Genomic DNA, 25646 nt, shown 5'->3' with positions numbered 1-25646 from the left:
TTAAGGTTTATCAATTAAATCTCCAGCACTGGAAACTTATATAGAGACCACTGGTTTGGCCAGAGCTTCTAGACTGGCCTGGCGAACAAACCAAAATGGAGTCACCCATGCTAATGTCCATGACACCAACCTGAAGGTGAGTGGCTTGTGGCTGTGGGGCAATCTTGCGAGTGCAGTCACAGGCCAGCTTCCAAGCAGGTGCGCGAACTGCAGGGTGATGCGGCCCGTGTCAATGCTCACAAGGAGAGTAACTCTGAAAGAAACCGTCTTTTTGTTGTGTCTGTTCCCTTCAGTCTTTTGTTCTCTCAGGACACACTTTTGCTTTTTTTGCGACAGGCTGGCATCATACTCTTCTGGATCCTACTGCTTCAGCTGTCCAAGTGCGGGGATTACAGCTGTGCATCACTACACCTGATAGTTACTGAATTTTTTAAGGACTGCACAATTGCCAGAGATGGTGGTGCACACCTGTAATCTCAGTACTTAAGGAGGCTGAGGCAGGAGGATTGCTAGGAGTTTGGGGCCATGCTGCACTACATAGTGAGATCCTGTCTCAAAAACAAAACAAAAATATACAACATAAACATGGTATTGAAGGTATAAAAATTAATGCTAATGAGAAAAAAATGCTCACGAGAAGTCAAAGGGCATTCACAGAACTAGTATACAGGCCACGTACTTGAAAGACAGATTTTAATATACAGAATAAAATCCAAGATTATATTTTTTTACTCTCCCCAAAATTTGTTTACTGAATCTATCCAGTAAAATTTGTATTTCGGTTCAGTATTCAACATTATTAGACTGACAATCTGATCAAGTCCGGCTTGATTATTATAAATCTTAGAAATTAACAGAATTTACTTTGAAAGTCTGTTGCTTTTGTAGATGGATTTTTAATGGTTTCTTTGCTAAAAGTTTATTCAACGTTCACCTCAGAGCCTGATTCAAAACACGATTCTTCTTTAAACAGATCATCATTTACTCTAGGCAAATTAGTACTTTATTGAAGATCATATAAAAACTTCACAATAAATAAAGGAAGAGTATGCAAAACCATTAGCCTCTGTTTGCCGTATAGAAAATACGCGTCAGTTCTGGACCAGAGTGACCCCTGGGCACGGGAAAGGCTGGGAGCGGCCGCCCCTGCTGCTGTTCAGCGAGGCCGGACCAGCCCTGCCGCTGCCGGGGAGCGGGGGGTCTCGTCTGCACATAAACAACATCTTCGGTAGTTTAAAAAAATATAAACTCTAAAAAAGCCTGTGACCCGTGTACAGCCCAGAAGCAGCTGTGTGAGACCCAGGCGGAGGCCAGAATGGCATTAGCACCTGCAGCGAGCCTGGGCGCCCACCTCCTGCCCTGGCCCAACGCGGGCGCCGGCGAGGGCCGTGCTGGCCACCATGCTGCCTGCAGCACGGCCCGCGGGCACCACAGCGTGGCTGCAATCACAAGCTCAGCCGGAAGAGCAGGTCCCGCGTTGCCTTATCAACTTTCTGCTGGTAGTCCTCTAGCTTATCGAGGATCTTCTGAGACAGCTGTAGGGAGGAGAGAGGGCTCAGTACCGACCAGCGCAGGGACGGAGGAGAGCCGGGTGCTGTCGCCTGACTGCCGGCCGCACTCTGGTCGTAGTGCTGCGCTTCTCTGGCGCATACAGTGCCTTTAGTCCCGCTTTCCTGATACACCTTCAAAATATGCGCATCACCTCCCACCCCGGCACTGGGATGGAACCCGGGCCGTCACACTGACCTAGTCCCCTGCCCTTTTTCATTTAGAGAGGGGTCTTGCTAAGTAGCTAAGTCACCCAGTGCTGGGACACAAGCCTGTGTCACCACACCACGATTCTCCTGACACTGGGAAAAGTTTAAGAGGAGAAACAGGGCTGGGGATACAGCTCAGTGGTACAGCATCTGCCTAGCAAGTGTGAGGCCCTCAATTCCTCCCTAGCCACACAAAAAGCTAAAAAGCACACAATAAAGTGCGAGGAGCTTACACTGAATCAGTGTTCGTTTTGTTTTGTGAGCCAGTGTCTCCATAGGTAGTTCAGGCTGATCCTGAACTCACTATGTAGTGAGGGCTGGCCTCAAACTCAGTGATCCTCCTGCTTTGGCCTCCCGAGTACTGGGACGACCACGGGCGCCATGATGGGTTCAGCCAAACTATTTTTGGAGGTGTTTGAAAGCCAGTGGCACAGGGGTCCTCCCTTGGGGCCTGTAGGCGGCTGTGTCACAGACCCCTGCTTGCCTGCCAGAGCAGGCTGTGACTGTGAGCAAAGGAGGCTCCATCCTGTCACTCCCCATGAACACATCCTGGGTTTGCTCCACGCCCAGTATAGGGGTGCTGGTGCCCCGGAGGCTGGGCCCCACCGTAAGCCCGCAGAGCCGATGGGGACCCGAGGCCCACTCACTGCGAGGTTGTGGCTATTGGCACTGTTCTCCCCCAGCGCCTGGAGCAGCTGGTCGATGGCGGAGTATGGGAGCCACACCATCGGGGCCGTCGCGGACAGTGGGAACTGCAAGGGAAGGGCTGCGTTCACAAGAGCGCACAAGTGCCGCCTTCTGCTGGGGAGCTGCCTTCACAGGACTCTGTGAGGTGCAGGACTGTGGGCCCAGCCGGGGCAGCTTCACCGCCGCTCTCTGTCCTGTGTCCCCAGCCCTTCTTATTTTAAGTGTTTCACTAAGCTGCTCAGGCAGGACTCAAACTTGCAATCCTCCTGCCTCAGCCTCTTTCAGTGCTGGGATTATAGGGCTTAGGAGTGCACCACCACGGCCAGCCCCTCCCTACAACGAAGAAACTGCATGCATGCGTGTGCAGCCCTGACACACTCACGTGACCGCCCCCCACAACTGGGAAGCTTGTCCTTTGCTCAGTTAGATCCATCTGTCAAATCTATCTTATCTAATCCACCCATCAATCGATCTGGAATGCAGGGCTTTTGCCCTGACCTTTGTATGTCCCACACCTTTTACTTCCTAGTTGTCCAGGAGGGAATCAAACTTGCAACCCTCCTGCCTCAGGCTCCCAGCACACTGGAATGACGGCATGTGTCAGCACACATGGCTTCGTTAAGTTAGTTTACTCATTCATTCCTTTTGAGATAAGGCCTCACTATGTGGCCCAGGCTGGTCTCAAACTCTGTGATCCTCCTGCCTCAGCCTCTCAAGTGCTGGGACTGCAGATGTGTGGCATCCTGCCCTGCCCCAAACCACACTGTTTTGATGGAGAAAAATGAAACATATCCCCACTTTGTCTAGATTTTCCTGCAGTGCTAATATTTAGTTGTTTCATTATTGGTAAAGCTCCAATCCAACGCTGCGTATTCAGTTTACAGTCAAACCTGCTCCCGTGCCCGGGGTACGAAGTCAGAGAACACTGCGGTGTGCCCACCTCGATGCCGAAGTACTGATGCCCTTTTCCCAGCACGGCGTCCACATACTCCGAGACCAGGTCCACGGCCTCTTCCAGCAGGTCGTACTTCAGGTAGAGACGCAGCAGCTCGGCGGCGTCGACTTTCTGTGAGAACGCAGTGGTGAGGGCATGCACCTCCTGCTCCCCTGGTGCGGCTGAGGAGCCGGAGCGGGTCCTGGCACTCGCTTGCCTCACGCACCTGACCGCGCGCCGTGGGCTCCTCACCTGCACTTCAGGAGCTTGCCCGAGCCCCGCCACCCTGGCCCTCCAGGCTGCCCGCTCAGCGACTGGGAGCCAGGAAGCCGGCAGGTCTCCGCAGGGCCAGCGTGCTCACACCGCTCCGGGAATGCGGGGAGGACGAGCGCAGAGCAGGCCCGAGGGCGGCGGTGTGGATGGGCCTCAGGCTGGCCGGGCTCTGCCTACGTTAACAGGGCTCCCGTGCGCGGACTCGATCAGTCCCCCCGTACTGGGCCGGCCGCTTTCCCTGCTTCCCCCTCCAGGACAGACCAACCTGACTTCTTCAGACCGAGAGGTCAGGCGCAACAGGGCTCAAATGTCAGCGTGCGCCACCGTCAGGTGAGGACCTTACTAAACACACAGCCCTGTTCCTTACCTGGATAACTTGTGCAGTCTGGGATGGGACCCAGGAAAAGAAAAAGTATGTGTAGTTTTCGGTGGTATGGGAGGTTTTTGAGACAGTGTCTCGCTATGTAGTCTGGCCTCCAACTCACAGTGACGCTTGTACCCAAGCCACTGACGTGCTGGGATGACAGGTGTCTATTTTACCTTATTTATTTATCTATTTATTTATATTTTGAGGCAGGGTCCTACTATGCAGTTCAGGCTGGGCTTCACCTTGTGGCAATCCCCCTGCCTCAGCCTCCCAGCTGCTGGGATTAGAGGTGAGAGGGCCAGCTACAGTGTCTACTTTAACAAGGTCTGCCGTGCACTGTTCTGACGCAGGGCACCTGCTGTGATTGGATGCGGTTTGTCTCCCGAGGTCAGGCGTTGAGGAGGCCTAATCCCTCATGAGATGATGTGGGGAGAGGAGGGCTGGTAGGGTTTGGCCTGGCGTGAGATCCCCGGGTCACCGCTCTGAGGGGACTTGTTCTGCCCTTGGGAATGAGAGCTTGCGCTCTGGGGAACAGGCCTCACCCCTGCATGCCTGCTGGCTTCCCACTCGCCACCATGTGACACACAGGAAGGGCCTCAACTGAGGCCAAGGGGACAGGGCTACCAGCTCTTGGACTCAGCTTCCAAGACTGTGAGCTAATAAGCCTGTTATAAAGCCAGCCAGTTACCGGGTGTGCTCGTGCACACCTGTACTCTCAGCACCAGGATCACTGCGAGTTTGAGACCAGCCTGGGCTACAAAGTGAGCTCAAGGCCAGTCTGAACTGCATAGCGAGACCTTGTCTCAGAAAAGACAAAAAAAGAAAAAAAAAGGTCACCCAACCTCAGGAATTCTCATGGTAATAAAAACCAGACTAATGTGCAATCTGACAAGATCGGGTGCATTCAGGGTGGTGTGGCTGGAGACTAATACACAATCCATGAACTCAGTTTATTTTTGAGACAGGGTCTCGCTATGTAGCCCAGGCTGACCCTGAACTTGCAGCGATCCTCCTGCCTCAGCCTCCCAAGTGCTGGGGGTACAGGCGCATGCCACCATGTCCAGCATGAACTTAGTTCTGACAGCACTGCCTTAGAGAAACCCTGTGTGGGATTGGAAAATGGCTCCACCTGCCGCCCTAGAGTTTGGAGCCAGGAATCAGACATACGTGCCCCGGACATTACTCTAGACACCAACGCACCGTTCCGTGGGCACAGGCAGGTGGGCATCCAGTTCCAGCCTGCGGAGCTGTACCCAGCACGGTGTAGAAGTTAGGCCCTTAGTGATTTTAGCTATGACTGAGAAGCCGCCTGAAGTATATGTTCCCCAAAATTATCACCTTATCTTTTAGTGTTTAGTCACCTCATTAAATTATATTTTGGTGGCAGTGAGAATTGAACCTAGGGCATTATACTCAGCTGCAACCCCAGACCCTCTGCCCTATTTCTTTTCTCTTTTTTTAAATTTTGAGGCAGGGTCTCACTAAGTTGTGTGGGCTGGCTCTAGGTTGTGCTCCTCCGCCTCAGCCTCCCAGGGTGCTGGGATCACAGGCCTGTGCCGTGGTGCCTGGCTTCCGTGAATCACTTAGGCCGCTGACAGGCAGGTTCTTAATGTCTGGTGGTCAAGACATCAGGTACCTTGTAGCTGTTGATGAGCCAGTTAGGCAGAGGCACGCCGTGTGACAAGAGCTTGTTGATCACACACTGGTGGTACAGGTTGTTCTGCACCTTGTACGTGTCGAGGTATGTGGACAGCAGTCGCCACGCTTCATCTGTAGCGCTTGAGGAAAAAGGAGATGCACTTCAGCTTTCCCCACGGCACCTGGGGTGAACCCGACCCTGCCGCCGAGCCCCATCCCAGCCCCGGAGAAAGCAGCGAGCGGCTAGCAGCGCCGCAGTAACGCGTGTGAGGAGGCCGGGGTGCCTTGCGGGCTGGCGCTCGGAGCCAGAGGGTGTGGACACCTGCGCTTTTCTCCCAGCGACCACCGCACTCACTATACAATCTGTTTCATTTCTTTGTTTCACGATTTTTTTTGGTACCAGGAATTGAACTCAGGACCCTGTGCTTGCCAGGCAGGCACTTGTGCCACTGAGCTATATCCTTGGCCCAGGATTTCTTAAAAAAAAAAGAAAAGAAGTGGCTGAGATTGCTGGTCCCTGCGGCCTGCAGGAGGCTCTGACTCTGAAGATCAGTGTGGTAGTATTTTCAGCTGTCTCTTTGTTTGTTCTGGTTTTTCTCAGAGAAGGTCTCACTATGCACTTCAGGCTGACCTCAAACTCAAAGTGATCCTCCTGCCTCGGCCTCTGGAGTGCTGGGATTACAAGTGCACACCACCACGCCTGGCTGCCCAGGGTGGTCTCGGACTTGTGAGCCGAAGGGACCCCCCACCTCAGCCTTGGAGTAGTTGGAACTACTGGCAGGGGCCACTACACCCCACTAAGAGCATTTTCCCCTTTGCTTGTTTGTAGCACTGGGGATAAAGCCAGGGGCTGCTCTGGCACTGAGCTACATCCCTAATCCTTTCTGTTTTTTATTTTGAGGTAGTGTCTTGCCGCTGAACTCAAACTTGTGATCCTCCCACCTCAGCCTCTCAAGCGCTGGGGAAAGAGCACCTCTTCTTGATGCAAAGGGGGACGTGGCGGAGACATTTCATAGACAAAGACATCCTAGTTAAAATGACATCACGATGTGAACCTAGCTGTAAAGTCTCCTGCTTCTATCAAAACTCAGCCACAGAGGAGGGGGAGGAAAGGGACGCCGCGTAGGCAGAGCACGGGATCCGAGGAAGAGAGCTGCGCTCCGGGACGGGCGAGCCTGGCCGCACCTGGACTCCTTGGTGGTGACCACGGAGGACAGCTGGTTGGCCGCGAGCCAGGACCAGGCTTCGGCCTGCGTGTTCTCCCCGCCCAGCTGCAGCCGGATGCACCTGCGGGGAGAGGGCACCGTGAGAGGCTCTGAGTCACCTGCTGGCAGGACGAGAGGGACAGCACAGGGAGACACGTGACTGTCGCATAAGGCGATGGCCTGTCCTTCTCAAGCCACACGCGGTCCTGGCATGGGCCGAGCAGGGCTGCTCTGCAGACCACACGTGGTCCTGGCATGGGCCGAGCAGAGCTGCTCTGCAGACCACACGCGGCTTGTGGGTGCGGACGGTGATCACCGCCTCGTGTGAAGCGTGAGGTGAAGCCTGTGGAAGGCTCACTACATACTTGAAAGCAAGGCCCTCGAAGACCGGCGTCAGGGGCAGCTTGAAGGTCTGGCATAGTGCGAGGGCGGTGTCGAAGAGGCCGGCCTGCACCAGGAGAGTGACCATCTCCTCCGCCGATGAGCTTCCTGTGCAGCGGGAGCCAGGTCAGAGTGCGGGGCCAGAGGCTGGCGAGGCTCCCGGAGGCAGATGAGGCTCTGCTGGGGGTAGGTGCCTGGGGCAAAGGACGCAGCATCACGCCCACCCAGCAAACTCCTACCTACCTGCCACAGCGACGGCAGCCGGGTCGTGGCGGGCCAGCACGAGGCGGATGCGGGCCAGCGCGCACTCCTTCTCCAGGTCAGCCAGTTCCAGGATCTCCACCTGCCGTGCACCTGGGAGCCAAGGGAGGAGACCCAGTGCCCGAGGTCAGGGTCAGTGTCCTAGCTCAGCCCAAGCTGTCCCTTCCCCTGAGCACTTCTGCACTGAGGGTGGGGGTCTGGGGAAGGAGAGAGCACTTGGAAGGAGCTAAGAAACCGAGCACGGCCTGGGCCTGCTTTGTCCACACAGCCACGTCAGCCAGCGCCTCGTCGGCAGTGGTGCTGGGGCCAGGGCTTCACGGGCATAGGACAGGTCCTCTGCTGGGCTTGACAGCACGACTACGCCCTTTCCACCAGGAGGGGTGCATGCCCCGGGGAAAGGGGCAGCCGAGACCACACGCCTCAGCTCCTATCTGTATGCCCCTCAAAGCCTCATGCGCTCCTGGGCGCAGCTTTGGGAGGGACTGGATCATGGGCCGCAATACTGGGCTGGCCCGCTGATTCCTCTAGCACAGTTCTAGTGTGGATGACGATTACTGAAGAGGGAAGCCCCACCCTGGGTGTGGATGCCACCAACCGCAGGCTTGTAGCCTGGAAGGAATAAAAAGGGAAAGGAGAAGGAAGGCTGCCTCCTGCCCGCCCTGCCATGGACTGTTTCTCTCCGCCAGCCCCCTCTGCCAAGCCGCCCTGCCTTGGAGCCAGCCAATGACGGACTGAAACCTCTACAAGCTGTGAGCCAAATAAAACTCTCCTCCTTTAACTTGTGGGTGTTGGGTAGTTGGTCTCAGCAACGAGACAGTAACTAAGACAGCTGTCCTGTCTCACTCTACTATCAAGGAACCTATGACGAAAGCATTGCTACTCAGCTGATTCAAACACGGCAGGCAGGGCTGAGGATATGGCTCAGCGGCACAGCGCCTGCCTGGAAAGCACAAGGTCTTGAGTTCCAAACCAAACCAAACCAAACCAAACCAAACCAAACCAAACCAAACCAAACCAAACCAAACAAAACACCAAAACCCCACAACAGGCAATAAAATGTACTCCTCTCTCCTTTTTCTCTCTCTCTCCTGTGTAAGCATTTTTATTTCTCATCACCACAGAGCACTTTCAAAGGGCTTCCAAGACAACTTCAGCAGATCAGAATGTTGAAAATAAACGAAAGGAATGTGACTGCATTTTAAAACGGCCATACCATGTGTACCGCAACAACGCAGCAGCACTGCAAGATGTGTGCTGACAAGCACTACACCGTGGGCGCACGTCGTCACCCAGGTCCCCCCGCTGGAACAACGCGCCCGCTCCCCAGCCAGCCAGCGAGGGACCCACTCACCGGGGGCGGCCGCGCACTCGCCATCGTGACTCCTCTTGGGGGAAGTCCCGGGACGGTCATACTGCGGAGAAAGAGCAGGGATTTGCCTGTGGAAATTTGTGCGTTTTTCTGATATTACTGTGAACTGAAGCTTTCAGGCCTCAGTTGTCTCAATAGAAACTGTTTTGTCGCAGTCCCGGGATCGAACCACGGCTGACGAGAGAGCGACACTCCCAGCTCATTCCACTTCTTATCTTGAAACAGGGTCTCGCGGAGTCCCCGGCTGCCCAGGCCGGACTGAGAGCTGCGATCCTCCCAGAGTGCTGTGATTACTGTGCGCGCCCCCACGTCCAGCTTCAATGAAGGTAGCTTTTAGCCAGCCAAGCAATTTTAGAGGCGCGGGGACTATCGAAGAAGCGGAGCTGACTGCCGAGCTGGCCACTGAAAACGGTCCTGGATTTCCCTCCATGTGTCACGATTCTCCCTGATTACACAGTGCTAGGCCCCACTGTAACCTGGGTAACAGCGTAGCTAATGAAGGGTCTACACGACCCCAGGAACTGGGCACAGGTGCCCGGTCAGCATGACAGAGAAAATGCCACGTGTGTGTCATCTAACACAGCAACTGAATTAACGGTCTGATCAAAAGAAAACCCAGCGTTGATTAAGGACTTTCTGTAGGCCAGATACATCATTATTCTTTTCTGTTTTTTGAGATAGAGTCGCACAATGCAGTTCAGGCTGACCCTGAACTCACTAGGTAGCCCAGGCTGGCCTCAAACCCGCAGTGATCCTCCTGCCTCAGTCTCCTGAGTGCTGGGATTACAGCTGTGTGCCACCATGCCTGGCCCTTGTCACTGTTCTAAGCAATGTTCTCATGAACTTCTTCCGGCCCCAACGATCTACCCATGCGCCTGCACACCAGGGAGACCCGGCCTGCAGGTTCAGGGGCTTGTCGGAGTCAGCTTCCCTAACCCCGAAATCACTCTGCCAGAAGGTCTTCTACCAAAATTCTGCACTTGGGAGTTAAAGGGGTAGTGACCTGTAACAGATAAACTGCTGTGAAAAAAGAAACTGTTCCCAAACACTGCATAGCGGTTGGAAATAAAATGAAGCAAAACGAAGGAAACCCGGAGAGATGAAGTGACCCCCGAACTGCGAAACACAGGAGGAAGCTTTCCTACCACGGCGCCGGCGGCGGGCTGCACGACCCACGCGTACTCGGGGCGGATGAGGCGCAGGCAGTTGACGGCGGCCAGGTAGCAGTTGCCTTGCTTCTCCAGGCCGCGGAGCGTGCGGACCTCTCTGCCCAGCCGCGTCCCGTACTCAAACATCACCGTGCCAGCTGCGAGGCAGGAGGGAGGGAGAACTCACACAACGTGCTTCTTTAGAGACAGAGAACTGCCTCACCTATCAGACATTAAAATTTAAAACTAAACTGCATTTACTTAGAGCTACCAAAAATGAAATCATGTGTAGGAGCTGGGCATGGTAACATACACCTGTAATCCCAGCATTCTGGGAGGCAGAGGCAGGATGATTCCAAGTATGAGCCTAGCCTGGAAAAGTCAGAAACTTAGGGAGACCTGATCTTAAAAAAAAAAAAAAAGGGGGTACCGGGAGAGGTGGCGCACACCTGTAATCCCAGCACTCTGGAGGCTGAGGCAGGAGGATCGTTGCGAGTTCGAGACCAGCCTGGGCTGCAAAGTGAGCTCAAGGCCAGCCTGAACCACATAGTGAGACCCTGTCTCAAAAAGACAAAAAAAAAAGGAAAGATAATGTGCTGGTGATGGTGTGGAGACACGGGACCTCTGTGTACTGTTGCTAGGAATTTAAAGGTCCAGGAGCTGAGGAAAACACGGCAGTTCCTTAAAAATTAAACAATCATCACATGATCAGCCAATCTTGGTGTGTATCAGAAGAACCGAGGGCAGGGACAGGCGTTTACCGTGGGCTGTCCGGGATTAAGCCCAGCGCCCTACCCTGAGCCACATCCCAGCCTGCCCTCCCCACCCTTTCCCTTCGGCTTTCGCAGTCGGGGTCTCACTCCACAGCCCAGGCTGGTCTCGACCTCCTGGCGGGCCTCCTGCCTCAGCCGCCCTGTCCTTCCTCCTCCTCCGCGTCTGAGTGGCTCTGTTCCGGATCCCACTTACCTCCTGCTTCGGTAAGCGTTCCGGTGGTGTAACTCACTCTCAAAAGGGGAGCAGAGGGGTTGGGGGAGGCAAAGCGGACAGGAAATGGTGCGGTGGAACGTGAGGAACTGGTGCGCGTGGGTGAAGGGCACAACACGGGGTGCTCTCTGTAGGAATGTGCTAGCTTTCCAGCATATCTGAAACACTTTGAATTGGAAGACTGGAACTGAAACCCAGGGTGGGGAGGTTAAAACTAGCTGTGAGAGGTTGGGGTCCCCCTAGTGGAAAAGCTAAGGGTTCCTTTATCAGCAGACAAATACTGCATACGATGCCCCCTCACTGGAAATGACGGGGAATGTTACAGAGCAGGAGCAAATATATATTTTCAAAGCTACTGTGTAATCTTTAAAGGGGGAGGGAAAGCTAATCTTGTATGTAAACATAATTAAATACACAGTATTTTTTGTTTTTGAGACAGGGTCTCACTATGCAGTTCAGACTGGCCTTGAGCTCCCTTTGTAGCCTAGGCTGGCCTCGAACTCACAACGATCCTCCTGCCTCAGCCTCCCGAGTGCTGGGATTCCAAGTGTGCGCCACCACGCCCGCCTGCACAGTGTTTCTGTAAACCACGATTTCACTACCAAGGAGGCCTCAGTGGCCAGCGCCTGGCTGGGGCTCACCTTTGCGGAAGTTGTGGCGGTGGATGTGGAAGGCGTAGAGAAGCTCGTAGTAATTGTGAGTGGTGAGGTCCACGGCCCTGGCACGTGATTCGATTATCCCTACAACCTGGCGGAGGGGGAGCCGGGGGACGCTGAGGTTACACAAGAGGTGCTGCCGGCCACCGCGGCCGCCTGCGCCTGTCTCGGCCTACCTCGTTATGCAGGTTCACGTAAGGAAACTCCACGAGGTCCTGCAGCTGCGAGCGCTCACACAGGACAACGACCAGCTGCCGCAAGCAATCTAACTGCCTGGAGCGCAAGCGGGACAGAAGGACGCGTCACAGGGGCCTCCCCAGGCCGGCACCCTCTGGTGTTCCCAGAGACCGTGCACCCACCTGCTGGAGTCGGGAATCTGGGTCAGGGCCTCGTACGCTTGGCTGTTGTGCCCCAGGTCCAAGTGATGTTTGAAGATGCACGTCCTCAAAGTGGCCTGGAGAGCGCGAGGGCAGCAGAAACTCAAACACCACCTCACAGCGAGCTGCCGCCGAGGTGCTGCGGTTTGCTCTTACCTGGCCGTTCCAGTCGTCGCCTGCTTCCGTGATCGCTGCCGTGGCCAGCTGGATGACCAGCTCGGGCAGCCCGACGACGTCGAGGAGACGCAGCACCTAGGCAGGCAGAGAAAACTCCAAGTAACCTGGCCGGGCACTCTGAACCCAAGAATGTTTCACAGTAACTAGAAGAACCAGGTGAGGAAAGAGGAGGCCGGAGGTCCCAGGGGCCTGGGTGCTGCTCCGCCCTGCCGTGTGAGGCGAGGGCTGCTGCCCGGCCCCATGGAGGAGCGAGAGGCTGCCAAGACGCACAGGTCTTTGAGTCACAGCTGCTTTAGTTCCTGCATGAACACGTGCTCTCTGGGTCTACCGTCAGACAAGGCTTGCTGGAAAACCACTTGTTCTTCCAGATGATACGACCGCAACGGCTCTCCAGCTGCAGATGGATTTAGATCGACTGTGTGACAGTTAGGCTGGCACAGACAGACGGAGGGAAGAGACAAACCTAACACGCTCTGCAGATCATTTACAAGAGCTACTACTGACCTGCTTTCCTTCCCAGTACTGGGGACTGAACTCAGGCCCTCACTAAGGCAAGCACCCGCCCGAGCGGCACACCAGCCCTCACAGGAACGGTGAGTAACAGGGCTTTGGACTGTGTTTTTCCCTTCCTTCCTTTCTGAGACAGGGCCTCACTGTGCAGTTCAGTCTTGTCTGGAACTCACAGCGACCCTCCTTCCTCCTCCCCCGAACAGCGGGATTGCAGGTGTGCGGCACCACGCCCGGCTCTTCTCTTTAGGACGGGGCTATGTTGCTCAGGCTGCCCCCAAATCCCACGCTCAAGAGTCTTCTGCCTCAGCCTCCTGGGTGCTGCACCAACTGGCATCACCATACATAGCTCTGTCCTCGGACTAGTGTGACGAAGTAACGAAAGAGCTCCCAGAACACGCCTGTGCGCACGTTCTTACGCACGGCCACTCTGTAGGCGGCAGGGCACGTGCTGTGACTCTGAAGGGCTGCCGGCGCAGCACGACGGCCCACGCTGGGCTATGCCCTGTACCCATCATCACAGCTGAAGACCGAGAGTGGTGTCACCCGCGTAAGGTCAGAGCTGAGACGCAGGCCCAGACCTCAGCGCCAGCGCCTGCCGGTGTGATGCAAGCCACTTGCCGGGGAGGCAGACGCATGCTTCCTCTGTCCCTCTGGCGGGCTTGCCGTGCGCTCAAAGCACAGGTCGCACCCTGCTTGTCTCTGCGCTTTGTTGCCCATGTTGGTACCAGGAGGCAGCAGCCTGCCGCTCACAGCTCCGTTCTCAGTGCCCGGCCCTGGTGCCCTGTACGCAGTGGGCTCCCAGCAGTTCTCCTTCTTTCAGTGCTGGGGACTGGACGTGGCCAGGACCACACTCAGTTACACCGTCGGCCCCCAGCCCTTTTCATTTGTGAGACTTGCCATCCTCCTGCCTCAGCTCCTGAGTAACAGGGGCAACAGGCGTGTGCTAACACGCACACGTAGGATTTTTTTTTTCTTTGGTCTTTTTGAGACAGGGTCTCGCAATGCAGTTCAGGCTGGCCTTGAGCTCACTTTGTAGCCCAGGCTGGTCTCGAACTTGCAACAATCCTCCTGCCTCAGCCTCCCAAGTGCTGGGAATACAGGCGTGTGCCTCCATGCCTGGCACGTAGGATTTATTGAATGAAGGAACACATATAGCTCAGTGGCACAACACTTCCCTGGCGAGCACAAGGTCCTGAGTTTGAATCCCAGTACAAAAAACAAAAACAACAATAAAACCCTGAAATCTGAATGCTCTAAAATCTGAAACACTGGGTGCTGATGTGCCACCATACTGTTTTGTTCTTTTGAGACAGGGTCTCACTAAGTAGCCCAGGCTGGCCCTGAACTCACAGCAATCCTCCTGCCTCAGCCTCCCAAGTGCTAGGATTATAGGCATGCACCACCACGCCTGCCTTGATGTGCTATTGTAACATCCTACTTTCCCTCATGTGAGAGACAGAAGCCAAGTGCAGGCATATTAAATTACTCATGAATTACCTCCAGGTATGTGTATAAGGCAAGCACCCACCCTGGGGCCCTCTCCCAGGATATGCTATAATATATATACAAATGCTAAAAAAAAACCAGAATGCAAATCACTTGTGGCCCTAAGCATTTCGGGTAAAGGACACAAACTGTACTAACTTCCCTGCAAGCTAGCCTAGGGAGTCCAGAGAACAACTGCAGTGTTTTCTGCACAGGTGTGGAGGGCCACACCGCGCTGGCCCACCTTGTCGTAATACTGCAGCCTGGGGCTGGACGCCACCTCCCCGTCTTCAGAGCGGATCAGGCGATCCAAGAACTCCTCCTTGCCCACTTCAGACGCCGCCTCGCAGAAGCACTGCAGAGCCTGGGGAGGAAGCAGCGGGGCGGCGGCACGTTATTCTCGGTCTGGCCGTGCAATCCACAGCACGACTGCTCAGGAGCGTCCGAGCAGAAGCGCAATTGCTCAGGGCAGGCTACTGCACTCGCTCGGCCTGATAAATTTAGCTTTGCATGTATAATTTTAAGTTTCATTCTTCTCTAAATGCTATTAATTAAAAAATAAGACAACTGGTGCACAGACATGGAAGACACCCCTCCGGCACCAGGGCAACCGCTGGGTTCGGCGGTGGGTATGCCGTCGTTCACTGTGCAAGTCTGGACACTGTTCTGCACACTTGAAAATTTACATGATAGGTGGTCACGGGGATAATGAACAGTGTAACAATCACACTGAGAGAAAAACTGCATACAGCAAAAGAATACACAGTGGAAACAGTGTGGTTAATAAATTTGATTTTTAAAAATGCACCAGTAAAAGCCCTTGCACTGGGGCAGAGTACTTTAGTTACTGCTTTGTGTGTGTGTATGTGTGTGTGCGCCTGTGCGTGTGTGCCTGTGTGTAGCGCTGGAGACTGAACCTAGGGCCTTCCGCCTGAGCTGCAGTCCCGGCCCTTTTAAGTTTTTTGGTTTTGAGAGGGTTTTGCTAAGCTGCCCAGGGTAGGCTTGAATTCCGCCTTCCGGAGCGCTAGGGTTGCAGGCGCACAGCACCGCACTCTCCGGAGCAGGAGGGTTTCGAGGGTTTCGTGTTCCCCTCCCACATCCTAACCACACCTCCGAGCACAAGCGGCTAGCGGCCGATGTACAGGTCACGCCTAGGCAGCAGCCCCCCAACCCCGCCCCAGGCCAGCCGACTGAAGTCGGAACCACCCCCCACCTCCTGCGCGGAGGATGGCGCCCCAAGGGCAGCTTGCCTTGTGCTCCTCGCCCGTGATGAGGTAGCAGCGCCCCAGCATGAAGCGGCAGGAGCCCACGTTGACCTGACACCAGGGGTGCAGCAGGTGGATGTAGTCCTGAAAGACACAGAGCGAGCGCCCTGAGGAGGACACAGACAGGACCAGAGGAGGCGCTCGTCTCCAGACTCTCCGCTGAGGAGAGGAGGCCTTGGATCAACACAGAAACGGCTGCTGTTTTCTGACACAGAGTTTTGCTAAGCTGCGCAGGCTGGCATCAAACTTGAGATCTGCCTGCTTTGGCATCCCAAATGCTGGGCAAAATTTTACCTTAAAATCATCTGAGCATTAAAACCTAGTCCTTAATACATTCTTATGCCAGGCTAGATACCATAAGAAAGCAAACACAGCTGGGCACAGTGATGCGGGTCTTTCATCCCAGCTACTCAGGAGGCTGAGGCAGGATGATCACTTGAGCCAAGTCTAGTAATACAGTGAAACCCTGTCTCCTCAGTAACTACAGCAGCAGCAGCAGCAAATATGGCAACAGTAGCCCAGGAACATACATGCTTTACATGGCAGCGATTTTCCAATTTTTGGTATTTATAGGTTCAATGACTACCCAGTAAAGGATTTATATAAAGTCAACAGTATTTGTTTTACTATAAAGAAAACCTGACTAAGGAAAAAAAGGTACTCTAAAAAAATTATGTTAAGTGATGATACTATCAAGAAAGAAGCAGAAAGCTGGGCGTGGTGGGGCACATCTGCAATCTCAGCATTTGGGAGGCTGGGGCAGGAGGGTTTTTATAAGTTCGAGAACAGCCTGGCCTACACAGTGAGCTCAAAGCGGCCTGAACTGCACAGCGAGACCCTGTCTGAAAGAAAAAAAAAAAAAAAAAAGTAGATGCCAGCCCTGGTATTGCATGTCTGTAATGCCAGCTACTCAGGAGGCTGAGGCAGGAGGATGGCACATTTGAAGCCAGTCTGGACAACTTAGTGAGACTGTTTCAAAATAAAAAATAAATAGGGCTGTAGCTCAGGGGCAGGGATCCCTGGATTTATTCAATGTTCAGTGCTGGGGATGGAGGGTCTGGAAAGCAGAGAAAGTAGAGAAAAACTTGCTGGGCGCTGCATGGCATCAAGCTTGGCCTCTGAAGATGGGTTCTCCCGTGAGCCCAGGCAGACCTTGAAGGCACGGTCCTCCTGCCTCAGCCTCAAGTGATGGGATTTTAGATGTAAACTGCCACCGCTGGCCACACGTTTAATGTCTGTGCTTCTTACGAATGGCCCAATTAAAGTGGTTAATATTCACAAAAAAACCCATGCTTGTCACACCCTTTTCCCACAGGAGTGACCGTCCCCGAAAGGTCAGGCAGCGCTCACCTGCAGCTGCACGTACTGGCAGTTTCCCATCAGACACTCCAGGAAGAGACAGCCGGGATTGCTGGGCCATCTAGTCACCGGATAAGGACAGCTTTTTACTTATTTGGCAGAACTGAAACGTATACACTGGATATCAGATCTGAAGAAGCCATGGAATAGTTTCATTTTTTAAAAAAGGCCGGGAGTAGCTCCACGGTGGGGCCTGTGCCTGGCACGCACCAGGCCTTGGGTTCGATCCACGACACAGCCAGGAAGGACGTGCCTCGCGGGCACGTGTCCCGCCCCGGAGCCCCTTCCGCAGCCTCCCCGCAGCAAGTCCGCTGAGCGGCTCTGCAGGCCGACACCGTGGTAGGCACTGGGCTCCGGCCGGCACCAGCAGGTCGGCCGTGCAGGCCGGCACGAGGCTCTGCTTGACGCCCAGCACCGTGAGCGAGCAGCCAGAGCCAGCCAGACAAGCGCTTCATCACCGGCTGACCTCGCCCCGGGCCAGGCGGGTCTGTCCCAGAGCGCTCGCTGAGCTCGCGCAAGGCCTGCGCTTGAGCCTCGGTACTGCACCCACCCAACCAAGGACAACAAAAACCCTCCTGATACCGCCGAGCAGAGTAAGAGCCCCAGACTGTTAGATAGAAAAGAGCTTTCAAGAGCTTACAAGCAAAAGGATACAAAAACTGCAGTAAATAACTGGTAACCGTAGTGACCATTTCAGGCCAGTTCAGGGCCGTCTGGCTGGGCGGCGCCTTCGGCTGAGAGAAGAGATGGGCGATAATGTGTTTTCTTGCAACCTCTTGGAAGAATAACTCCACGATAGTCTGCGGGCTGGAGACTGGAAAAGACAAAGTGAGGGGAACCACGAATCTGACGGGGCACCGCTGCCGGCTGAGGTGCTCTACGCGTTCATTCCGTGCATGTAACCAAGAGAGTTCATCTCCACACAGAAAAGCACCACGGGCTCGTCAGTTGTGTGCGCACTGGGGCCGCGCAGACACGGCGAGAAGCCCCGCAATCAGCGCCGCGGTTACTTCTGGTCTCCAGTCTCACAGCGCCGAGCGCCCTCCCTCGGAACCCGCTGCAGTCGGTCCCAGCACTCACGCCAGAAGTGCACAGGGAAAATGCTCTAGAGCAACAGCTGCTGCGTGAGAGGGAGGGCGTCTCCTCCATGTCTGTGGGCTAAGCTGACAGTACAAAGCCACCAGCAACTCAGCAGGATCTTAAGGTTTTTTTTTGAGATGGGGTCTTGCTATATAGTTCAGGCTGGCTTTGAACTCACTACGTAGCTCACACTGGCCTCAAACTTGCAGTGATCCTCCTGCCTCAGCTTCCAGAGTGCTGGGGTTACAGACATGTGCCACCGTACCAGGTGTGGGTTTTTTGCTTTTTGAGACAGCGTCTTGCTCTGTAACACAGGCTGGCCCTGAACTCGGTCACCCTCTGCCTCAGCCTCTGGAGGGCTGGGATAGTAGGTGTGCGCCATCGTGCCGGGCATCACCAGAGGCTTGAAGACAACGGAAACGCAGAAGGCAGGCAGGCAGGGCCACGGACAGAACCACAGGCATGAAGAGCCAGGGCAGACTCGCGTGGCAGTGACTCTCTGTGGTCTTAACGCACCCTCCGGGAAGGGCTTCTCACCCTACCATACGTGCTAAGAGAATAGACTTCAACATGGTAAAGGTGAGGTCAGGAAGATGCTGCACACCCAGGTATATACAGCCCCCTTCCTCTATGGCTGACCACGCCTGGTCATCACCAGAGAGCCCAGGCCACGGCGTGCTCGCAGCCACGGGACAGTGGGGTGAGGGGCGGGGCGGTGGGCATTCACAGCGCGCAGGTCTACCCCTTACCGAGCGGACTTGCCGCGGGCACCCCCGAGTCGGTCAGCTCCAGCACCGACAAGTGCTGCAGGTTCGACTCCCTGGAGGGAAGGAAAGACGCGTCAGGGCACTGCTGTGCGCAGTCTCCCCACGCCAACTCGGGAGAACGCCGTCAGCTTAATGAACAGGACAGAAAGGCCCCACTGAGAGCACAAACACAACAAAACGAAACAAAAACCCTGAAAAGCAACAGGACTGGGACCGCCATCGCGTCATTCAGGCGTCCCGCAGTCAAGCACCACAGGTCATCGGGTCATCTTCTGGAAAAGGTGAATCTTCTTCTTTGTTCTGCTTTGGTTTTTTGAGAGGATCTTGCTATGTGGCCCAGGCTGCCAAGGTGGTGGTGATCCTCCTGGCTCAGCCTCCTGAGTGCTGGGGTGACAGGCGGGTGCCAGAACACTTGTTCTCAGGCGCCTTTTACTAACCAGCGCGTTTCTGTGTGCCTTTGTCTTACTTCGCCTTCAGTGCATGTATAATAAGAAGTGTATGTTTATTATTCTGTTTTTAGGTTACTTTCACACTTTTAGTAATCTCAGTACTCAGGAGGCAGAGGCACAAGGACTGCTGAGAGTTCAAGGCCTGCCTAAACTATCTAGCAAGACCCTGCCTCAAAACACAACAAAACCAGCAAAAAAAAAAATCAAAAGCTCTTTAAAGGCAAATTATTATTATTATTACTATTATTATTATTATTTTGTCTTTTTGAGACAGGGTCTGGCTATTCAGGCAGGCTGACCTTGAACTCACTTTGTAGCCCAGGCTGGTCTTGAACTCGCAACAATCCTCCTGCCTCAGCCTCCTGAGTGCTGGGATTACAGGTGTGCGCCACCACGCCCGGCAAAGGTAAATTATTTTATGGCATAATGTTTAAAAATTTTTTAAGGTCCAATCTCTACCACTGCTCCCCCAAAACAACAAAACTAATAAAATTCACAATTCATTTTACAAACATCTATGGTAGTAGAACTCACAGCGCGTCGACTGGGACGTCTGTTGCCAAGCACTGACTCGCCCACTTGATGAGGTAGTAGGACAGCAGCAGCGGCGCCGTCCGGTGCAGCACCTCCTGCTGAGCCTGGAAGAGCTGGCCGGGTCCCAGGAGCCCCTGCGCGTGCAGGCGAGATGGTCAACAAGGCGGTGAGCGGGGGTAACGGGCGCAGGTAGAGGGAAAGGGAATCGCACGCACGGTGATGGGGCACGACGCCGTCACAGCAACACGCCTGTCAGGTTTCGGGGCCGCAAGTGTTAGAACAGCTTTCCAAACATTACAAGCCCCAAAATAATCAAAGTTAGCTCTCTCAGTCATGGGAGCTGGCGGTGACAAAGCGATTCTCACAGCAGGGCTCAGAAGTGCAGAGGAAGCAGTTCCTCTACCGGCCTGGATGGCAACGCTGGGGAAGTGCAGCACACGTGCGCTGGCAGCGCTAACAGCCTAACAACTGCTTCGCCTGAGACCGGCCCGTTCCAGTTCTTTGAACCGAGCCTGCAGCTGTAATCAAGGGCGCACACAGAGCTTCGAGGAGCACAGCCCGCGCGGCTGCTGAGGAAGGGCTGGCGAGTGACCGCTGCACCAGGAGACTGTTAAAATGCCGCAGCTGGTTACCCTGGGGACGGAAAATGCTGACAAGACTGCACCATGGAAGAATAAACATGGCCACGTTTCCAAAAATTCTAAGTGGGTATTCTAATTTTATAAATAAAACAAAAAACTGCACAGAAAAAAAAGTACATGCCAAAATGCAAACAGTGGTTACTACTTGGGAGAAGAGGGTTCATTTATTTTATAACTGTTCTACAAAAAAAATCTGTTTTCTTCTGTGTTTAGAAAGGGCAAAAGCTATTACAGTATTTTTAAATGAAAATACCCTAAAGGAAGGGAAGAATCTTCAGAGACAGAGGGAACATGGTAGGGGTCACCCGTGGCCCGGATTCTCAGAGCAGGGCCAGGGCCGCTTCTCCTCGGTGTCTTAAATTATCTTCCTATAAAGGCTTTCCTTATTCTTGCCCGAAATTCCACCATCAGCAAAAAGAGTTGAGCTAATAAATTCTGATTTTAAACTGTAAACACCTTCAGGAGCCCTGTGAACAGGAACTGTCTGATCAGACTGTGCCCCTGCTGGGCCTGAATGACATCACTGACTCAGACACAAGGGGCAAGCTGGGCGCGGTGGCACACGCCTGTAATCCTAGCACTCTAGGAGGCTGAGGCAGGAGGACTGGAAGTTCAAGGCCAGCCTGGGCAATTTAGCAAGACTGTCTCAAAAATAAAAAAATTAAAAGCCAGGCATGGTGGTGCATGCCTGTAATCCCAGCACTTGGGAGGCTGAGGCAGGAGGACTAACTCGAGTGTGAAACCAGCTCGGGCTATACAGTAGGTCTGAGGCCAGACGAGGAAGTGAGCAGGCCGCGCGAGGCCTCAGGGGGGACTTCCCGCGGGCCTCACCGTGTCTCCCAGCCTTGCCAGCAGCTGCTGGAGAATCAGGAGGTCGCGGCAGATGAGGAAGCGGGTGCTGGCGACCGCGCGCACGCCTCTGCACATGACGCAGGCTGCCGCGCTACTGCCGTACAGCTGTGAGAGGTTCATCCGGACGTGCAGAGGCTGCGCTGCAACAGGGTGAGAAACGGCTGGGTGGGCTCCGGCCCCCTCTGTGCTCGGCGGCACCCGCTCCCTTGTCTGTACCTGGATTGAAGCCCACTTCCATCTCTGCGTCCGTTTCATAATCCATTTCCCGTATGATAAGTCCAATGGCGTGGGCCGGGTTCCTCATCTCCTGCAGCTTGCTACAGATATCTTCCATCACATTTTCTCTACAAGGACCATTGGGAAAGCGGTGAGTACTGAGAACACACAAGACAGGCTCCACATGCGCCGCAAGGGAAATGCCTAGGATCCAGGAAAGCCAACCCCAGCACGAAGGGAGATGACACTCCGGAGCCAAGATACTTTCTTTCACTCCACCCGACACATCGCTCCTGTTTCAGGAATGACAGACCAAACTAACACGAGGAAAAGACTCGGGAGCACGTGCCCGGCACTCACGAGGCCGTGGGCTTGATCCCCAGCAGCACACACACGTACGCACCTACACGTACTCAGCAGGAACATGTTTAGATTCAAGGCAAAACAGTTCGGCTTTAAGCCACCACTTTGTATATACTTGAACATACATACAAAGCCCAACTCTGGCCCGAGCAATTGCTTAATATATGTTAGGAAATGCGCTTTTCCCTAAACTCTCCTTACACGTCAATAATGATCATGTCCTGCAGGATCCGTTCCGCAGCCTTCTCTGGAGACTGCAGGTTGTAACAGCTCATTTCCATCAGGACAGACATGTCCGTGGTCACGGCCTCGCCAATCATCCGCAGGCATTTCATAAGACACATGACGTCCCGGGCCACCTCCAGGTCTGCGAGTAAGAGACAGGGCACACTCGTACCTCGAGCCAACGAGCTACTGCTTCACTGAGCTAAAAATAGTAATAACTGGATGCCAAAGGATCTGAGATCTCAGAGATGCTGAGGCCTTTTCAGTTTTCCATAAAGAATCTACACTGAGGGGACATCTACACAGGACAGGTCACAGTGGCAATCAGTGATTTTTGCATCCATTTGACATAAAGCATAAGGTCCATGCAGGGAGGGAATTACAGACATAAAATGTTAATCATATTACCGTCAGATATGGCTGTCTCATCCTCTGTCAAAAAGTTCTCCTCCGGCAGGAGATACAAGTGATCCACTAAGGAAGTGGGCAGAAGGAAGGAGAGGTACCCCTGGGAACACAAAGCTTGAGTTACAATCTCCTTATCAGGTGTGTGTGTGTCGTGCTGGGCACAAACCCCAGGGCCTCATCAGTGAAATTTTTTTTTTGGTCTTTTTGAGACGGTGTCTCACTATGCCCTTCAGGTTGGCCTTGAACTCAAAAGTGATCCTCCTGCCTCAGCCTCACAAGTACTGGGATTACAGGTGTGCACCACCATGCCTGGCTTCATCAGTGAATTTTTACATGGATAAAATGGGTAACAGTTCAATGTGTCATGTGGAATAACAACTCACGCTGTAGGTGACATACAAGTACAACCTGACCTGTCACTTAAAACAGACAGGGCCTGGTGGTATAGTTTAGTGGTACATGCCTGGCATGCCAGGCCTTGGGTTCAATCCCAGCACTGCCAAAAACAAAAAAAAGTGAAACCATGAGTTTCACTGTGAGGAGACACTGACAAACTCAAGTCAGAAACACTGTACTCTAACAAGAACGCCCTTAAGGGGGCTGGGGATTTAGCTCAGCGGCACAGCGCCTGCCTGGCAAGCGTGAGGTTGTGAGTTTGATTCCCGGTACCGGAAAAAAACCAAAATCAAAAAACCCCCAAAAAACAAAAAAACAATGCCCGTATGAACTGTCAGTGCCACGAAAGAGGAAGAAAGGCTGGTCACAGTCTGAGATTAAGCTAAAGAGACACAAGTAAGTATGTAAGAACTTGTCTAGATCCTGGATTGGGAAGGACAATTATGGCACAACTGGTAAAATTTAAATAAATTGTACACTATTATGTCAGGATCAAATTGTCTCTTTTGGGGGGCAGTACTGAGGATCTAGCCCAGGGCTTTCACACTGAGTTACACCCCAATCCCTTTTTGTTTTGAGAGAAGGTCTTGCTAAGTTGCTAAACTGCCCATGCTAGGCTTGAACTTGAGATCCTCCTGCTTCACCCTCCCAGGTGTTCGCCACCATGCCAGGCTTAACCTTCAGACGGTGTTGTGGCTGCTTCCCAGACATGCTGGTTCACAGACTCACGCTGAAATGGCTCAGCACACAGTGCATGACGTCCACAACTCTCAGGTGGGTGAGAGGAAAGGAAGTGCAGAACGATGACAAGGAAATGGGGCTAGAAAAGCTGCGGCCACGTCGTGGTTTGTCTCGGGGACCCTGCCCCAGGCCCCCGCCGAGGCTCACCTTCTTCAGCAGGCACAGCGCGTTTGTGTGCGGGTTCAGGAGCAGGGCGAGCGGCTGGGACAGGGCCTCCTGGTACTGCAGGCAGCAGGCGTAGAACTTGCTCCAGAACTCCTGCTGCAGGCTGCGGAAGTCCTGCTGGGAGAACTCGTACTCCGTCACGCTGCCGTGGAGCTGCAGGGAGGGAAGAAGCTGCCCTTTGGGAGCCGTCTGGGAGCTTCCCCCTGAAAGCCACGACTGCCCCCCCGGACTTCACGAGCTCCAGTCCCATGGGCAGTGCGCGTCCGCTAAATGCCGCTGGCCGGCAGCCCGTGGCTGCTCCTCTAGCCAGAGGTTCAGATGTTTACCGCCCACACGGACGAGGCTGCGCCAGGGGTCCTCGCCATCCCCAGAGCCCTTCTGCCCGCTGCGAAACTGTGAGAAATGAGGCCTTCTCCACCCAAGCCTCACCTCGGTCTCCACAGCTAACGTGACTTCTTTCTTTAGTTCACTCCAAGAAAGATCCCAATTCCTCTCGGTTCCTCGGCAGAAAATCTACAATTAAGAGCAGAGTTGCAGAGAATGACACGGCACCCACACCCGCATGCCACATACTCCAGCTGAGAAGGTACTGAGGCACTGTCCAACTACATGGTGGAGAGCAGGCGTGCCGGAGAGACCTGGGGACACTGCACAAATGATTTCTGAGAGGAGTCCTCGCAATTTCACTGTCGTTTCTATAGGGCAGAATAAGCTCTGGAAGCACAGGAGTCAGAATTATCATAGAGTGGTTTGGGTCATCACAGAAATGGAATAAGCGCTACTGCGCAGCTGGAAGGAAGATGCAGCTGGCACTAAGCACACAGCCTGGGACAGCAGGAGGCTAGAAGAGGGGCGCAGCCGGGGAGCCCGGAGCCCCAGCCTCTGGGAGGCCCAAGTTCAGTCCTGGATGCGAACTCGACACCCCTGTCTCGCAATAAAGATGGCTTGGCATGGAGCTCAGCGTGAAGGCCCCAGGTTCACAACCCCAATTCTAACACACACACCACACCCCCCCCACAGCCAGAACAGTGGCTGTGTGGGGTGCTTGGGAGTGACCCTTCTAAAGCAAAGCATTTGATAAAGGCTTCACAGATGATTTCATATCCCATCGTGTAAGAGATTCCGTGAGAAGCAGCATGATACTTAATTACTGTTAACAAGGAGGATGCGCGGGTGAGCTAAAAGAAAACACCCTTAGCAAGGGGCTACGTCTCCCCCAGTTTTCTCAGAGACAAGAGAAAACGTCAGAGCCAGACTCAGGACACCTAGGAGGAAAGTCAAGGGCCCAGAAGCTGCCTGTTGCAGTCGGCAGAATGGCGCAGCGGGGTCCTGAAGCCGCGGGCCGCGCGGTTGTAGGGAACGGGCCGCGCGCTCCGAAGGAGGAGCCACAGGAGGGCGGAGGCGCAGTTAGTTCACGTGAGGGAAGCGCGGTGAGAACAGCGTGGGGCAGAAGCTCACACGCGGGCTGTGACGCTGGCTGGTGGAGGAGAGGCGGCTGGACGCCCAGCGCTAGAGGACTCAGCCCTATGAGCACGAAGCTCAGCAAAAACTTATGTCACTCAAAAAATGCTTTTGGAAGCCAGGCGTGGTGGTGCACGCCTGTAGCCAACTTCCTCAGGAGGCCAACCTGGGCTACTCATGTTTCAAAACATAAGAAGGGCCAAGGAGCCGGGTGTGGTGGCGCATGCCTGTAACTCCAGCACTGGGAGGCAGAGGCAGGACGACTGCTGCACATTCAAGGCCAGCTGGACTATATGGTGAGCTCAAGGCCTAAACTACACAGTGAGACCCTGTCTCCAAAGACAAAAAAAAGGGGGGGTGCCCAGGGCTGATGCTCAGTGTTAGAGCACCTGGAGGGGAGCCCTGCTATTACGAGAAAGAAAACCTGCAACACACTAAGCAGCTCTTACACTGCGTGACTTAGATGCTAACAAATATCAGACATCCACTGTTCTAAAAAAGGGGAAAAACAGTAT

At 54.1% G+C, this 25646-nt stretch overlaps 1 protein-coding gene across 1 annotated transcript in view; it reads right to left on the bottom strand.

The window, feature by feature from the left end:
- Positions 1-977: 977 nt before the first annotated feature.
- The window catches only part of Nup160 (nucleoporin 160kDa), a 37260-nt gene continuing 12591 nt past the window's right edge, over positions 978-25646 (bottom strand). Inside the window, exons 12-36 of the mRNA XM_005383952.2 lie at positions 24100-24183; positions 23653-23823; positions 22369-22468; positions 21937-22102; positions 21373-21500; positions 21136-21296; positions 19664-19797; positions 18663-18733; positions 17488-17647; positions 16825-16894; positions 15460-15558; positions 14454-14573; positions 12194-12289; positions 12020-12114; positions 11837-11933; positions 11646-11751; positions 10018-10178; positions 8855-8915; positions 7486-7596; positions 7227-7350; positions 6842-6943; positions 5655-5796; positions 3385-3510; positions 2405-2509; positions 978-1535 (exon numbers count right to left, since the gene is read on the bottom strand). Coding sequence (XP_005384009.1) covers positions 1446-1535; positions 2405-2509; positions 3385-3510; positions 5655-5796; positions 6842-6943; positions 7227-7350; positions 7486-7596; positions 8855-8915; positions 10018-10178; positions 11646-11751; positions 11837-11933; positions 12020-12114; positions 12194-12289; positions 14454-14573; positions 15460-15558; positions 16825-16894; positions 17488-17647; positions 18663-18733; positions 19664-19797; positions 21136-21296; positions 21373-21500; positions 21937-22102; positions 22369-22468; positions 23653-23823; positions 24100-24183 — 2880 coding nt within the window. The 3' untranslated portion in view covers positions 978-1445. The remainder of the gene's footprint in view (positions 1536-2404; positions 2510-3384; positions 3511-5654; positions 5797-6841; positions 6944-7226; positions 7351-7485; positions 7597-8854; positions 8916-10017; positions 10179-11645; positions 11752-11836; positions 11934-12019; positions 12115-12193; positions 12290-14453; positions 14574-15459; positions 15559-16824; positions 16895-17487; positions 17648-18662; positions 18734-19663; positions 19798-21135; positions 21297-21372; positions 21501-21936; positions 22103-22368; positions 22469-23652; positions 23824-24099; positions 24184-25646) is intronic.

This window comes from Chinchilla lanigera, unplaced genomic scaffold (genome assembly GCF_000276665.1).
Source record: "Chinchilla lanigera isolate Chin_1 unplaced genomic scaffold, ChiLan1.0 scaffold00021, whole genome shotgun sequence".
NCBI classification, from domain to species: Eukaryota; Metazoa; Chordata; class Mammalia; order Rodentia; family Chinchillidae; genus Chinchilla; species Chinchilla lanigera.
Note: the sequence above shows the minus strand (reverse complement) of the source record. Positions and strands in the feature narration are given on the sequence as shown.